Below are 15,260 nucleotides of genomic sequence, written 5' to 3' on the forward strand. Positions count from 1 at the left end.
GCCTAATTGCTGGGCCAATTAAAAGCCGTTCGGATGGGAGCGTGGCGTGCCGGCATGACGCCTCTCGGAGGCTGCGTGTCCAGGAGCACTGGGCGTTAAGGGAGATGCCGTCAGGATTAATGAACTGCAAACTGAAAACAAACGCTGTCTGTGTACCTGCCTGAAGACAATCAAGACCAGAGTGCTGTTCACCACATTAGCATACATTTAGGCTACGAAAAAACTGTTAGAAATCTGTTGTCATACAAGGTTACGAAACACAGCGATAAACAAAAGCCTGACAATTTGTTTAATGCTTGAAACTGAAGGGAAAAATTCAGCGGTAAACCACAAAAGGCTTTCATTTAAAACCACGTACTTCCGCGATTATGTTCCTTTTTATTTATTGCAGTCATTCGTTATTCACTGAGATTCCTAAAGCTGTTTTGTGAAGTTCTTAAAACAACAAAAACAATTTCAAACCCAGATGAATAGCTAAGGCAGATTTTCAGCAAACTTTAAATGGCAGAACTTCTGCGGATCCCAAAACGGTTTCTTAATTCCGTGTTTTTTTTTTTTTTTTCTGGGGCAGATCCGCGTGAAAGGAATTCACCCGAGATGTTCTCGATCAAATAAACAGTACAGGGGAACAATTAAAAAGAGCAGGAAAGACAAAAGGCATAAATAATGAAAACAGCAGCAGGAGAGGCACCGTGATGTCAGGAGCAGAGGAACGTAATGGGATGGCTGACCGAAGGCTCCTCCTACAGCCGCAAGAGAACCAATCAGAATGCAGCTCGGCCTTAAAGGTAAAGTTTGTATTCTCCGGTGCTATTTCAACTGAATCATTAGATGCTTTAGAGGCGACAGAGCATTTCCTGGCTGAACTCAAGAGCTGTTCGGAGAGGAATGTCAGGGCCTTGGGGAAGAGGTGGAGGCAGGCCGTGATGATTAATGACTCAGTGTCGGCCCCCGGTGGCTGGAATGTGTGTCGATCTGCCCCAGCAACTGGAGCCGGCGGGACACAGCACACCCCAGTGAACACGCGGGGTCCTGTTGCACACCGGGGGGAGAGGAGAACGAAGGACAGGCATGGGGGGGGGGGGGGGTCAACGGACAGGAGGATGGGAAGAGATGGAGGTGTGTGTTTGTGTGTGCATGCATGCTTGCGTGTCACTAGGGCCGTGCGAGGGGGACATACCACCTGCGGTGTTGGCATGGTCCCGGTCGCTCCCTTCCGGGAAACCGGGGCAGCCTGAATGCAGAGATCTAGCAAACCGGAGCTTCCCTCCTGACTCGGATCAGGCCTCAGGAATCCCAAGCCCAACAGGGTCGTCAAATGACCCCTCAGTCAGGTCAGTAACCCCAATAACTCCCTCAAGGCACCAGAAACATGGCTGACCCCGTGCCCTGCACCCAAGCATCACTCTCTCAGCAGTCTCTGCCCCTCGCCCACCTGTACCTACACACCTCTGCGAATAAAGTATTATTAACCGTCTGCCACGTGTACCAGTGCATCCCGCAGTGGTTAGAGGGTCACTCTTCAATTCCTTTGCATTATTTAGCGATTGTTTGCAATTACTGCTAATATTTCATTATTTTTTCATTTATGTCCTGTTTTGTCTTTGGATGCACCAACACGGCCCAGACAAAATTCCTATTTTATACAGCAGTACAGGAATCACGTCCTCAGCTCGGTGGCTTTGCACTACATGAGGGACTGGAAGATACATTCCCTGTTTTCCGCTGGAGGGCAGAAATCACAAGCACCAAACACGCGCGGTGCAGGAGGTTCTCAAGCAGATATACCCCGCCCCCCGCCCCCCGCGCCGAGCTCCAGGCCTCCGCACTGAGGATTAGCACCTGTGTGCGCAGAGCACCACAGCACAAGCTGTTTCATTTAAAAACAGGAAGGGGGTTCCTGCAAAGTGAGGAGAGGCGAGGCAGGGCGGGGGTGGGGGCCACCCCATAAGGTAATTGGACAAGGCCCAGCCAATGAAGTAGCAGGGTAGGACCCAGCCAATGAGGTAGCCAGGTGGTGCATGATCATTTATTTGGGCCCACCCCATAAGGTAATTGGGCAAGGCCCAGCCAATGAAGTAGCAGGGTAGGGCCCAGCCAATGAGGTAGCCGGGTGGTACATGGTCATTTATTTGGTCAGTTGAAACTGCTCTGTTCTGAGGAGGCCACAGTCCCAGAACAGGTGACCCAGACAAGATCGATCAGAATTTCACTCTGGGAATACCTGAACACTCACCCAGGATTGGGTTTTTAACAGGAGTCTGCGAGCCACGTGTGAAGGCTCTCAGTAAGGGGGGCATAGCGCACGGGGGGCTGGGGCTTGGTTTGGACTCGCACCCTTGGCCCTTTGAGCCAGCAAGAATTTAGCGATCTCAGGCTGGCACCTGTGCGACTTCCTGAAAGGGGCGGGTACATCCCCGATTCCCCCCCTGTCCCCCCACACACACAGGATCCGCTCGCTGGCGGTGAGTCGCAGCAGCTCTATGAGGGACGCTGCCATAGACGGTGCTCAAGGCCAATCCGGCACTTCGGAGCCAGGCTGGGGGGGGGGGGGGGTTAACCTATTCACTGGTAGAGAAACTCCCTCATTCCCCGTCCCCTGGCCTCCATGCAGTCACTAATAGGGACACTGGCTCAGCAATTCGGGACCACAAATGGAGACAGGGGACTGCCCCCCCCCACCACACATACACAGACAACCCCCCCCCCCCAAGTAAGGAGAGCCCCACCTGCCAGGCACCCCCCCCCCCAACCATCCCACAGACCTGCAGCGACAAACAAAAAAATCCCGAATGCAGCTGGTCCCATGAAAAGCAGGCAGGCGGGCCTCCATTGAGGTCACGGCAGGGACCGGATCATTCCGGAACCGCTGGCGGAGGGTCAGGCTCCCTGACAGCAGCCACTTTAATGGGGGCTTGTCCCTGCAAAAAGGGAGGGGGGAAATTTCCAAGGAGCTATTATTACGCCCCTGAATGGGGCAAATTGGATAGCTTTTTGTTAGTGTTCGCCGAGGCAGCCGGTAAGTAGAGGCTGAGGTGGCGCGGCAGGTGGTACACAGGGACGGGAGCGGAGACGGCGCAGAGCACAGGACTATAAAACCCTCACAGCGCTGCTTCTAACGTGCTGCTCAGCGGCCCAGGTTGCCATGGCAGCAGCCGAGGGGCAGCAGCGGAAAATAGGCAGTAAATAAACTGAAAGACAGCAGCTTCTCCAAACCGCCGCTACTCTCACGTGCCGCTTCATTATGGAGACGCGTCCGGCAGGTAAACGGGCCTCGGATAGTCAAACGCCGCCCCCGCAGTGACACAGCACTCGACAGCACTCTCCAACAGGCCAGTTGCCCCCCCCCCCCAGGGGGGATTCGGGAGGACGACGCCCCGTCAGCTTGCACCCACCGGCCCTCGCAGACAGGTGACTAACGGGGCAGCAGCCCAGGGAGATCGTCAAACAGATGCAGGGTGGGGGGAGGCTACAGTTACCCAGAGTAAATAGAGCAGCAGCTGAGCGTCGGACCTGGGGGGGGGGTCCTGGGATTAACCCTGTCTGCCATCTGCCATTCAACAGAACAAAAACAAAAACAAAACAAAACAACAAACGAAAAGAAGAAGGAAAGATCTCAAAGAAACGTGCGCAAAGACGAGGAGGGGGAGTGCGGGAGCCCAAAACGCCCCCCCCCCCCGAGGATGGTGGGGGCCCACAGGACGGCCCCTGCCTCCCAAACATTTCAGGGAACGACACCCCCGCCCCCCCCCCCCCCTGACAGACTCAAACAGATTTTGTTTCCTCTGAGGCAGAAACCCGGACTCCTCCCTACTTGCAAAAAGAAAAAAAAAGAAAAAAAACAGGAACCACAGAAGGCAGTTACATTGTGGGGGGGGGGGGGGGTGTGTTTATCTGCTCTTGTTTTTCATGATAGGGGGAGGGACATCGGGCAGGCGACCTAAACATGAGGCTGATTAATGAGTAAGCCACTCCTGCCAGCGACTAGGGCGTACCCCTGGATTTCATTTACACACACAAGAATAAAGGATTACCCCCCCCCCCCCACCACCACTACCACCACCATGTACACCCTTGTTCCCAGGCAAATTATGAGAATGATTTGGTTCAGGGGCGGGGCTACCAGGCAGGACCGCCCACTCCGCATCACGCCAGGGCTCGGCCGTACGGATTGTGCTTCGGGCACCGCGTCGGTTGAGGAGCGACTGTTGCCCAAGCGGGATTTACAAGAGTGGGAACAACAAACAAACAGGCACCGGCCGTTTTCACTGTTTACCCATGGTGCAACTGGGAGGGAGGCCTGCACACGCACTCCACACGCACTCCACACGCACACACACAGACAACAGCCCTGCCTACTGCATGCAATTACACCTCACAATACCTCCCATAAACACCTAACGGGCTCCCAGCTTGGATTACGCTATTTCTGAGACTCTCGTATGGATGTCGTAATTAAGACACAAACCCCACACAGCAAAACAACAAAGACGTCTGCTGACCAGTTATATCTATGTATTCATGATGACGACGCCTCCAAAAACTCTCACGCAGTTTCCCAGCTTCAGCTGAGCCCTCATCATCCACCACATCGACCTCACTTTCCTATTTGCATATAAATACAGTGGAAGTGAATTAGCCCGAATGAACCAATCCTGTCGAGGGGACAGAGTGCAGATGCCGTCCTGCCAAAGCCACACGGGCTCGCCCGCGGATCAAACCCGAAGAACCAGCGAGGGAGGAGAGCGAGAGGAGATTTAGAGATGGAACAGAACCAGAGATGCTCACCTATACCATGCAGCTACAGTAGGCGGGACCAACCAATCAGATCACAACCAGGCTGGGGGCAAACACCGAGACCAAAGCCAGGGTTTCACAGGACAAAGGCAGAACCCTCCAGTCCCCCTTCAAAGCCACAAAGTGACCCGCCATAGTCTAATCAGAGGGCAGGAGGTCGGCAGAGAGGTCACCTTCAGAACTACAGTTTTTTTTTTTTTAATAGGACCTGGAAAATGTCGGGGTATCGATGGGTGACCCATTTCGCCCAGGGTCGTGCCGATGGAGAGAGGGGTCCCAGAAAATGGTATGCAGCACAACTGCACTCTCTAGCGAGGCCTGCCCTAACATGCCACCCCCCCCCCCTTACAGAACATTGCATGTTTTCACTGTCGCCGATGTTCCCTGACAGTGGGCTCAGTGCGTCTGTACTTGACGTGGATCGCTGTAAATCGACCGTCACGCACACTGCTGCAGATATTTTACTTTAACTGCCATCGATTATTGGAAGACAGCCTCGTATATATTAATGCCACGCTCCTAAATATTGACACGGCTCAGCTCACACGTAAACACATGCTGGTTACATGTTCTAGTAACATCCATGAGACCCAACGGTTCCCAGCCTTGTGAACAGGAACGCCCACGTCTGACTGAAGTGCAGACTCAGCTTATAGATTGACGTTTGTTTTAACGTGAGGGGAGGGTGGGATTCTGATCGATATCCTTCATGGATGATAGAGTAGGCGAACAGCTGTATCCCAAACACGCCAATCCTCACGGACACGTCAGCGTAGGCGGCCAGATTAAATTAGCGTTGTCCCGACCCTTTCCAGGGGAAGAGGCTTCCTGACAATCTGGTTGATTACCGCTCTGCATCCCATGCAGGTCCCTAACAACGCAGGATCACACTTCCGCATTCATCTGATTGCAAGAAAATGCCAGTTAAACTCACAAACATCAGGGTGATGACAGCCAATATCTCCGGGGTCTGGTTGGGTTAATTTAGTTGGATTTACTTCTCTCTCTTTTTCAGGTTTCGGCCACCGTTACACAGGATAAACCTGGTTTTACCTGCTATAGCATCTTAGAGCATATTTGGTGACCTTTGGGGCTCACAGACCCTTCAAGCCTGATCCTATACTTAGAGCAAGTACAGGCTTGGGAGGAGACCCCGGGAAGCAGGGAGGGGGGAGGACGACATGCCAGGGGCACCAGGAGTGCCTTCAGAGGAGAACCTTCACGTGCAGGGGGGCAGGGGCCCCCGTGTGCAGGGATTCACACTGCAAGAGTGTAAGAGTGTCCACTGTAAGGAGTCCCTCACAAAAGAAAAGAGTAGAGGACCTTAACGACTCCCCCCCCCCGAAACGGAGCCCTTGGTCAGTTCCTGTAAGGGCAGGGGTAGCGATTCTGCCGACCACCACATACCACCTGCTGCCCGAACACATCGGGATGCCCGTCAGACAAAGCACCCTCATCCTGGCATCATTCCCGGCGATGCTCCGGCGTGACAGAGCTGCTGCTGGCCAGCTGACACCTATCCTCAGCACAGCCAGAGGAGCGAGCTGGAAGAAGGCATTTAAGGCCGGGGTCCTGCCAAACTAAGCATTTAAGCAGAAGAGTGGCTAAAAAGAAAAGTGCTAAACAAAACACATCTTTTAAACAAAAGGTGGAAGGAGGGATTCTGCTAAACGAAACAAGTTTAAGGAGAACAGCGGCTAAACTAAACATTTAAGGACAGGATCTGATAGACGAAAGACGTTTAAGGAGGAAAGCGACTAAACAAAACATTTAAGGACGAGATCTGCTAAACAAAACACGCTTAAGGAGGAAAACAGCTAAACAAAACACTTAAGGACAGGATCTGCTAAGCAAAGCACGTTTAAAGAAGAAAGCAGCTAAATGAAAAATGTTTAAGGACCAAATTTGCTAAACAAATCATGTTCAAGAGGGAACCGTCTAAATACAATCCCCTTAAGGGAAGGATCTGCAAAACAAAACAGGTTTAAGCATGGGATGGGTCAAACGAAACCTGTTTTAGGACAGAACTACCAAACAAATCATTTAAGGAGGAACAAAACATTTACGGATGTGGTCAGAGTCAGATAAACAAACAAGACAAATAAGGGTAGACAAAACTGAAGGACAGGACAGGTTAAACAAAACCCACTTTAAGGACATAGTCACATGTTTAACACAGGATCAGCTAAACTAAAGACGTTTAAGGATGGGATCGGGAGCAGAACGCAGCTTACTGGCTTGGCGTGAGGCTTCCAGGGACTGGAGAGCGATGGGGACGATCAGCACCACAATCAACAGTCAATACTTCAAAATAAATATTGACAAATTGATATAGATATTTATGCAAATTATATAAGGTGATATATATTTATCATTATAAAGATTAATGCTGATATAAACGTGAAACAGAGCTAAACTGAAAGAGCACAGTAAAGCAAGATGAAATGCAGCAACGCATTCGCAAATACGCAACGCCGCAGATAATTCAACACATCAGCCGCATGCCACGTCCATCTGAGACATTCAATCAAACGCTGCTCGAGAGATCAGCTGCTGCGTGATTATTTATGGAAGTTTTAAAAATGCCTCCACATTATGGGGGTACAGATAAGAGTTGGTGGGGGTTGTGTGTCTGGGGCGGGGGAGGAATCGTTCCCATGATCGAAAGGCGACCGGTCTGTATCCCCGGGTCGGCTGACTGATGTTGCCTTTGGGACCCTGAGCGAGACCCTTAACCCCCAGTTCCGGGGGCGCTGCCTGCTGACTGACCCTGTGCTGTGACCCCCAAACTCTCACCTGCATGTGTGTCTGTCTGTCTCAAGTGGAGCAAGTTGGGGTAAGCGAGAAAAGGAAGAATGAAGTATCACTATTCTATTCTTATTTGTATGTGTTTGGGCTTGTGCGCTATTCCTTCGCAGTAGACGGTCACACATGCACTATATTGGCAAAGGTATTGGGACGCCCCTCCAAATCGTTGAACTCAGGTGTTCCAATCACTTCCATAGCCACAGGTGTATAAAATCAAGCACCTAAGCATGCAGACTCATTCTACAGACTTTTGTGAAAGAATGGGTCTCTCTCAGGAGCTCAGAGGATTCAAACGTGGTACCATGATAGGATGCCACCTGTGGAATAAGTCGATTTGTGAAATTTCCTCTCTACTAAATATTTCACGGTCAACTGTTAGTGGTATTATAACAAAGTGGAAGCAACTGGGAACAGCAGCAACTCAGCCATGAAGTGGTCGGCCACGTAAAATTACAGAGCGGGGGCAACGCATGCTGAGGTGCACAGTGTGCAGAAGCCCCCAGCTGTCTGCAGAGTCAATAGCTACAGACCTACAAACTTTGTGTGGCCTTCAGATTAGCTCAAGAACAGTGGATAGAGAACTTCATGGAATGGGTTTCCATGTCCGAGCAGCTGCATCCAGATGCAGTGCTGTAAAGCACACTGCCACTGGACTCTAGAGCAGTGGAGATGCGAATCATGCTTCTCTGTCTGGCAGTCCGATGGACGAGTCTGGGTTTGGCGGTTGCCAGGAGAACGGTACCTGCCTGACTGCATTGTGCCAAGTGTAAAGTTTGGTGGAGGTGGGATTATGGTGTGGGGCTGTTTTTCAGGGGTTGGGCTTGGCCCCTTAGTTCCAGTGAAAGGAACTGTTAATGCTGCAGCATTCAAAGCCGTTTAGGACAATTTCATGTGCCCAACTTTGTGGGAACTGTTTGTGGATGGTCCCTTCCTGTTCTAGCATGTACCAGTACACAAAGCAAGGTAAATAAGGACATGGATGAGCGATTCTGGTGTGAAGGAACATGACTGGCCTGCACAGAGCCCTGACCTCAACCCGATAGAACACCTTTGGGATGAATTAGAGCGGAGGATTGCGAGCCAGGCCTTCTTATCCAACATCAGTGCCTGACCTCACAAATGTTCTCCTGGAAGAATGGTCAAAAATTCCCATAAACACACTCCTAAACCTTGCGGACAGCCAGAAGAGTTGAAGCTGTTCTAGCTGCAAAAGGTGGGTCAACTCCATATTAAATTATGTAATAAGAATGGGATGTCATTAAATTTTATGTGTGTGTAAAGACAGGTTTCCCACAGTGCATCATGCAGCCCCTTCGCACATGTCTGTGCGAATCAGGGAAAAAGACAGAACTCTGTCTCTGCAGTGGAGAGAAACCAAACCTCGCAGGGTCACTGCCTAGCACTGGGGGGCTAATCCAAAAATATTCTTGCCCTGAGGGAAACCGGAATATCGAGGAGGGAGAAACCCAGGACACGCGGCGTGTGTGTGTGACTGTGGCGGCAGAACGTGTTGATTGTCATTTCGGCGCCCATGTTAACGGTTTAGAGCAGCCGCACTGTCAGCGCGAGACGCGGCTCACGCCTCACCGGGGGAGTCAGAGCGCCGCCTCGTCGGGGGAGTCAGAGCGGCGCCGGTTCGCAGCCAAAGTAGACAGTTAGAAGATGCACTGATAGTTATACTGACATCACTCCAGCAAAATTACATAACTGACAGCTTTCGCAATAGTTTCATTGTCTAGGCTACATTTCACTGATATGAAAAAATATTAATTTTAATCATTTTAACCATTTTGACTAATGCATGTTATTAAATAATAAAGTGGGGGCTACATTTGTACAATATAGTCAGAGCAGAAAACCAAATGCAGGTCCTAAGTATCATGTTGATAAGTTATCAGAACATTAGGTGAAGTGCAATAGTCTCTCTCTCTCTCTCCGTCTCCGTCTCTGTCTCTCTCTCTCTGTCTCTCTCTCTCTGTCTCTCTCTCTCTGTCTCTCTCTCTCTGTCTCTCTCTCTCTCTCTCTCTCTCTCTCTCTCTCTCTCTCTCTCTCTCTCTCTCTCTCTCTGTCTCTCTCTCTCTCTCTCTCTCTCTCTCTGTCTCTCTCTCTGTCTCTCTCTCTGTCTCTCTCTCTGTCTCTCTCTCTGTCTCTCTCTCTGTCTCTCTCTCTGTCTCTCTCTCTGTCTCTCTCTCTGTCTCGTTCTGAACAAGGTCAAACAGTCGATGTGTCGTGGGCCAGAATCGAAGCAGGAATCAGCAAGACAAGGAACCTGCTGTTCACTCAGCGAGAGACAATGCAGAGTGAAGGCCATGAAAGCAATAACAGGCAACAGGTGCCCTGATTCCCGTAACGGGACCCGCAAACTGGGGGGGCTGGGAGAGAGGGGGGGGGCTGGGAGAGGGTTGATCTGCTTCAACCCGAACAGCCAGTGACGACTCCAGTTTAGGTCACCGTCAGGACCCGAGAGCCTGAGGGCCAGAAGAGCTTGACGAACCCATCCGCAGAAGAACCGGGTGAGATGCATGCAGCCAGAGGCAGATGTAGATACACCCCTGGGGGGGGCAAACCAAACCTCCTCCAATCACACGGAGACCAGAGTGCTCCATCGGGGGCCCAGACGCATGGCTAACAGACCCCCACTCAGAACAGCAGGGAGGGACGGAGAGGTTGAATGACACCCCCGCCCCCACCAAACCCACGTCTCGAGCCTCTTTATTAATAAGCCCCAGCCTCATTACAACCTCCCAGACACGGCAAATTGAATTACACCCCCATAAAAAGCGCCAGGGTAAAGCTGCTAGAAGCTCCTCTGTGCCCCCCCCCCCCCCCCCCCCACCTCATTAAGGTGAAATTCCTCGTCTGTCTGCCCCACCCCTGATGCCATGAAGCCCCATATCTCCAAAAGTAATAAACTCCCCAGGCCAGATCCGCTGAGGAAGGGGGGCAGCAACCAACACAGAGCACACACAGGGATGACACTAAGGAGCACGGACTGACCACACTCGGCCTGCACTGTGATTGGTTCCTGGACTTTTTGACTGGCAGACCTTGACAGGACTTCAGCCAGCATCACCACAAACACTGGCATCCCACAGGGTTGTGTCCTCAGCCCCATCCTCTACACCCTGTTCACTCACGACTGTGTCGCCGCCCACAAAGACGACATCATCCAGAAGTTCGTGGATGACACCGCAGTGATCGGTCGCATCACTGGAGGGGACGAAGCAGCCTACAGGAGAGAGGTGGCCGGTCTGGTGTCATGGTTTGAGGACAACAACCTCACCCTCAACACAGACAAGACAAAGGAGATGATAGTGGACATGAGGAAGAGGAAGAGGCCTCATCAGCCACTGTTCATCTGGGAGCTTGAAGTGGAGAACGTGAGCAGCTTTAAGTACCTGGGCGTCCACATCAGTGAGGACCTCACCTGGACACTGAACACCACACAGCTGGTCAAGAAGGCTCAACAGCGGCTGTACTTCCTGAGGAGGCTGAGGAAGTTTGGCATGTCAACAAAGATCCTCAGCAACTTCTACAGCTGCATCGTGGAGAGCACACTGACCAGCTGCATCACAGCGTGGTCTGGTAGCACTACAGCTATGGACTGCAAACGCCTGCAGAGAGTGGTGAAGACTGTGGAGAAGATCATCAGGACTCCGCTGCCCTCTTTACAGAGAAACTACCACCGCAGAGTCCAGAGGAGTGCTGCTTCCTTCCTCAAAGACCCCACACACCCCCAACACGGACTGTTCACACTTCTGCCCTCAGGACGGAGGTACAGAAGTGTGAAATCTAGAACCTCCCGACTTAACTCCTTTTTCCCCACTGCCTAAACAGCCGACAGGAGTATGATTAATGGATATCATACTAGCATACTACCATACCATACTACCATACTACCTCATACTGTCATTTTTGCACATTATGCTCTTTTGCACATTACACTCAAAAGTTTTTATTTTCTATTTTTTTTCCATTATATTGTACCTTGGCATTTTTGTGTGGACAGCAAAGTAAGAATTTCATTGCACAGAGAAATGCACTTCTCTACTGTACATATGACAATAAGCACTTTGAATCTTGAATCTTAATCACCAAAGGGGCACTGATCACTAAAGAACACTAATCACTGAGGGCCACTGATCATGGGAGAGGCACTGAGGAGACAAGTCACTAAGGAAGACTAATCTGGGGAGGGCCACTGATCACCAAGGACACTAATCACTGAGGGACACTGATCACGGGAAGGACACTAAGGATCAGTGATCACCGAGGGGCACTGATTACAGGAGGGACACTGATCACTAACGATCAACAATCATGGGCAGTAGTACCCTAATGGTCAGAGAGGCCCACGTATAATTGAAATGGGTCCTGATCACTAAGGACGACTAACTGAGGGAGGGGCAGTAATAACCGACGGGCACAGATCACGGGAGGGGCACTGATCTTGGGATGGGTATGGATCACTAACAGCCCTCCTCTTGATCAGGATTCAAATCCTTATCCTGGAGGAGTGAGGATAAGCAGAATTACCCCCCGTCAGTGTAACCTGGTGTTCAAGGCTGGCCAGACGCCTGTCCTGTTCATCCAGTGCAATGGAGGGTGGCACCATTCTGCCAAGATCTGATTCCCTTGCTGCTTCAACTCAAAGCTATGTGTCCTACCCATAACACACAAAGCATCTGGGATTTAGGCTGGAAATGCAGACTGACGCAGATTTACACTGAACGCAGCTTTAGACCACACTGAACACGCCTTTACACTGAGCCACCAATTGATAATCCTACAGACACCTTCTCAGTCCTCATGGGGCACAGCACCCACATGGAACAGGGGGGCGTATTTTACCAGGTGAAGGGTGAGCACCCGAGCACACAGATTACCCATCAGGCCCTGCTCTCCCGGAGCATCCTAGTGAAGCTGAGCTTGGAGACAAGTGAAGATTGTGAGAGGACACTGCCCCCTACAGACCAGTTTGGTAACAAGAGACAACAGACCAGCCTTTGAGTGTGCAAGACTGGGTTTGTGGGGGGGATGTAAAGGAGGTAAAGGGGCATTAGTGTTTTAAATGGGGGGGGGGGGGTGCCACATATTATAAAAATAAGAAGAGAAAGGTCCAATTGTGGCGGAGACGTTGCTGTACCAGGAGGGGAGCGGGAAGCTCGTGACCACTGTGAGCTGTGGGGGGTGGGGGGGGGGACCAAGGGCTAGCCAGCACCATCATACCAGGGTCATGAGGGGGGGCACAGTGCCAAGTCATGTGACTAGACGAGGACAACAGGAGTCACATGGGGGCCAAGACACGTGATTATTACAGAAAGGTGCTGGCTTCTGCCCCGGGAAATGCCCCACCCTCAGGGACGCGTCCCACCCTGAATCCAGCGGCGATGGGGCCTCGTGGGGGGGGGAACAAAGGGGTGAGAGAGACCCCCAGCAGACATAAAGCGGGCACAGGGCGCGAGTCGCCCGCTGCAGCTGAATGGCACATTAATTGCACCCCCGCCCCCCCCCCCCACTGCGCAGCCACCCCCTTTCATGGTAAATCCTTTTCAAAGTGTTTGAGGCGCTGTCTCCAAAAGGCTCGTCATTGAGAGCCCCCCCACCCCCCACCCATTAGCATATTCATTAGGGTTTAAGCGGTGATGGCACTCAGCTCTAAGTCAGCCTGCGTCACCGGGGAGACGCCGAAGATTGGGGGGGGGGGTGCAAACATGTCGCCTCCGGGATCAGACACCAGGAGGTGCCGGTGAGGGGGCTTCATGTTTTCCCTACTTGAGAAGTGTCCACTTACCATGAAGAGCAGCACGAAGGCGGCGGCCAGCTGAAGGGCGTGTCCCCCCCCCCCCCCAGGCAGGCTGCCGTCCTCTCCCGGCCCACGGCCCCCGACGCCATCCCAGTTAAAAATAACCATACCGGCCATCTCCCTCCTTCATCAGATATTTCAGATGACACTCCAAATCTTAACCCGCAGCCTCCCAATCCAGCTACTGAAACTGGAGCATGTGACTGATGACAGCACAGACTGCCCCCCCCTCCCACCCACCTACCTCACTGGGTGCAAACATCAGGAAGACATTCCTGCAAAACTGTCCCCGATAATGACCCCACCCCCCACCTAAAAAAAAACAACAGCTAAAACTCTCAGGTGGGAGTGCTGGGTGAAGTTCACCTTCAAATGCCGTCCCCCCCCCCCCCCCAAAAGGGAAAACAATAAACATGTAAAGCAGCCTGTGGTTTAATCTGACGGTTTTTATGCAAACGCTGCAGGGTTCACCGGTCTGCCAGGGACGCATCTGGCTGTCCGGCGCATTTTAATCACTAGTGCAGGAAACCGCGGAGCGCAAGCACATGCAACAACAGCACGTAATCGCATTATCCTGGAGGGGGGGGGCGCTGGAAGTCTCTCCCCCGACATTCATGGGGGGGGACTATACAATCTTGATTGCTTTTCCTCCAGACACCGCCCTGGCTGGATCGGGGGTGTCCTGATGCATGTGTGCTTCTGGGAAAACTGTGGGGCAATCAGCCTTTACCCCCCGCCCCCCCCCCACAACACCACAGCGTGGCACTTGCCAAAGCCAGGGGAAGCTTCCACCTGCCGCCCCCCCAAACATAAACGTACACTAACTCTTACTTCCCTTACAGCCAAGGTTGGTTATATACCTTGCAGTTCTGGACGTACAAACACACACACATGCACACACACACGCACACCTGTACCTTTGTGGGGACCATCCATTCATTTCTATGGGCAAGACCCTATTCCCAATAATGACACCCCTATCCCCTACCCAGGCCTAACCACAACTATAAGTAAACAAAATACAAGTCTTTCGGTATTTTTGGTTTTTTGATTGGAGTCACGGATTTTTGTAAAACTGAATTTCTGAAAAAATGGTCCCCAAAATGTCAAAATAAGAGGTTTTTATCCGATTGTCCCCAAATGTCCCCATAATGTAACCACACCTGGACCACAGACAGCTAGACACTATCAGAGCCTCGTTCCTCCTCAGTTACAGGGTAGATTAATAGGTGCAGTTGGGAGTTAGCAGGACACAGGCCGGCACAGGCCGGCACAGGCCGGCACAGAGGCCTCAGGCTACTTCCTCTCATATTAGCTTAATTCCTCTTAATTAGCTGCTCCAGCCAGCCCTAAAGCGCATCCTCACGACACACCAACGCCATGGAAAGTAAAAAGAGCCTTACAGGACAAAGGCTGACCCCGTCGATAAGCATGGATCAGTGACGGCTGAAGTACATGCGTCGCCACAGTACTGCCCACCAGCCCATAGGGGGCGCTCTTAAGTCCCCCCCACCCAACTGGCTGACGGGGATGCCAGTTCAGCAGCAGTTCAGACACCACAGAGAAAAACACATCGGAGGAAAGCAAAGAGAGAAGCTGCGGAGACAAGGCCCACGTGTACAGAAATGGCCCCAGGGAGTCTCCGGGGGGGCGCCACACCGCCCCCACCCACGCTCACCACGGCGGAGGTGCGCCCCTTACTTTATGGTGTTCCTGAAGTGGTCTTCAGCCGGGTTCTTCACCGTACAGCTGTTGAGGAGCCAGACGTCTGCATGAGCTGGATCCTCTGCAGGGAGCAAAGGGGACAGAGGAGGGTGACATGAGACCCTCAGCGTCGACCCACACACCC

General features: G+C 52.0%; 1 protein-coding gene across 1 annotated transcript in view; it reads right to left on the reverse strand.

The window, feature by feature from the left end:
* The window catches only part of cdkal1 (CDK5 regulatory subunit associated protein 1-like 1), a 203,727-nt gene that overhangs the window by 164,652 nt on the left and 23,815 nt on the right, over positions 1-15,260 (reverse strand). The window contains exon 4 of the mRNA XM_072716755.1: positions 15,113-15,197. Within this exon, the coding sequence (XP_072572856.1) occupies positions 15,113-15,197 (85 nt within the window). The remainder of the gene's footprint in view (positions 1-15,112; positions 15,198-15,260) is intronic.

Source organism: Paramormyrops kingsleyae, chromosome 9 (genome assembly GCF_048594095.1).
Source record: "Paramormyrops kingsleyae isolate MSU_618 chromosome 9, PKINGS_0.4, whole genome shotgun sequence".
Lineage (NCBI taxonomy): Eukaryota > Metazoa > Chordata > Actinopteri > Osteoglossiformes > Mormyridae > Paramormyrops > Paramormyrops kingsleyae.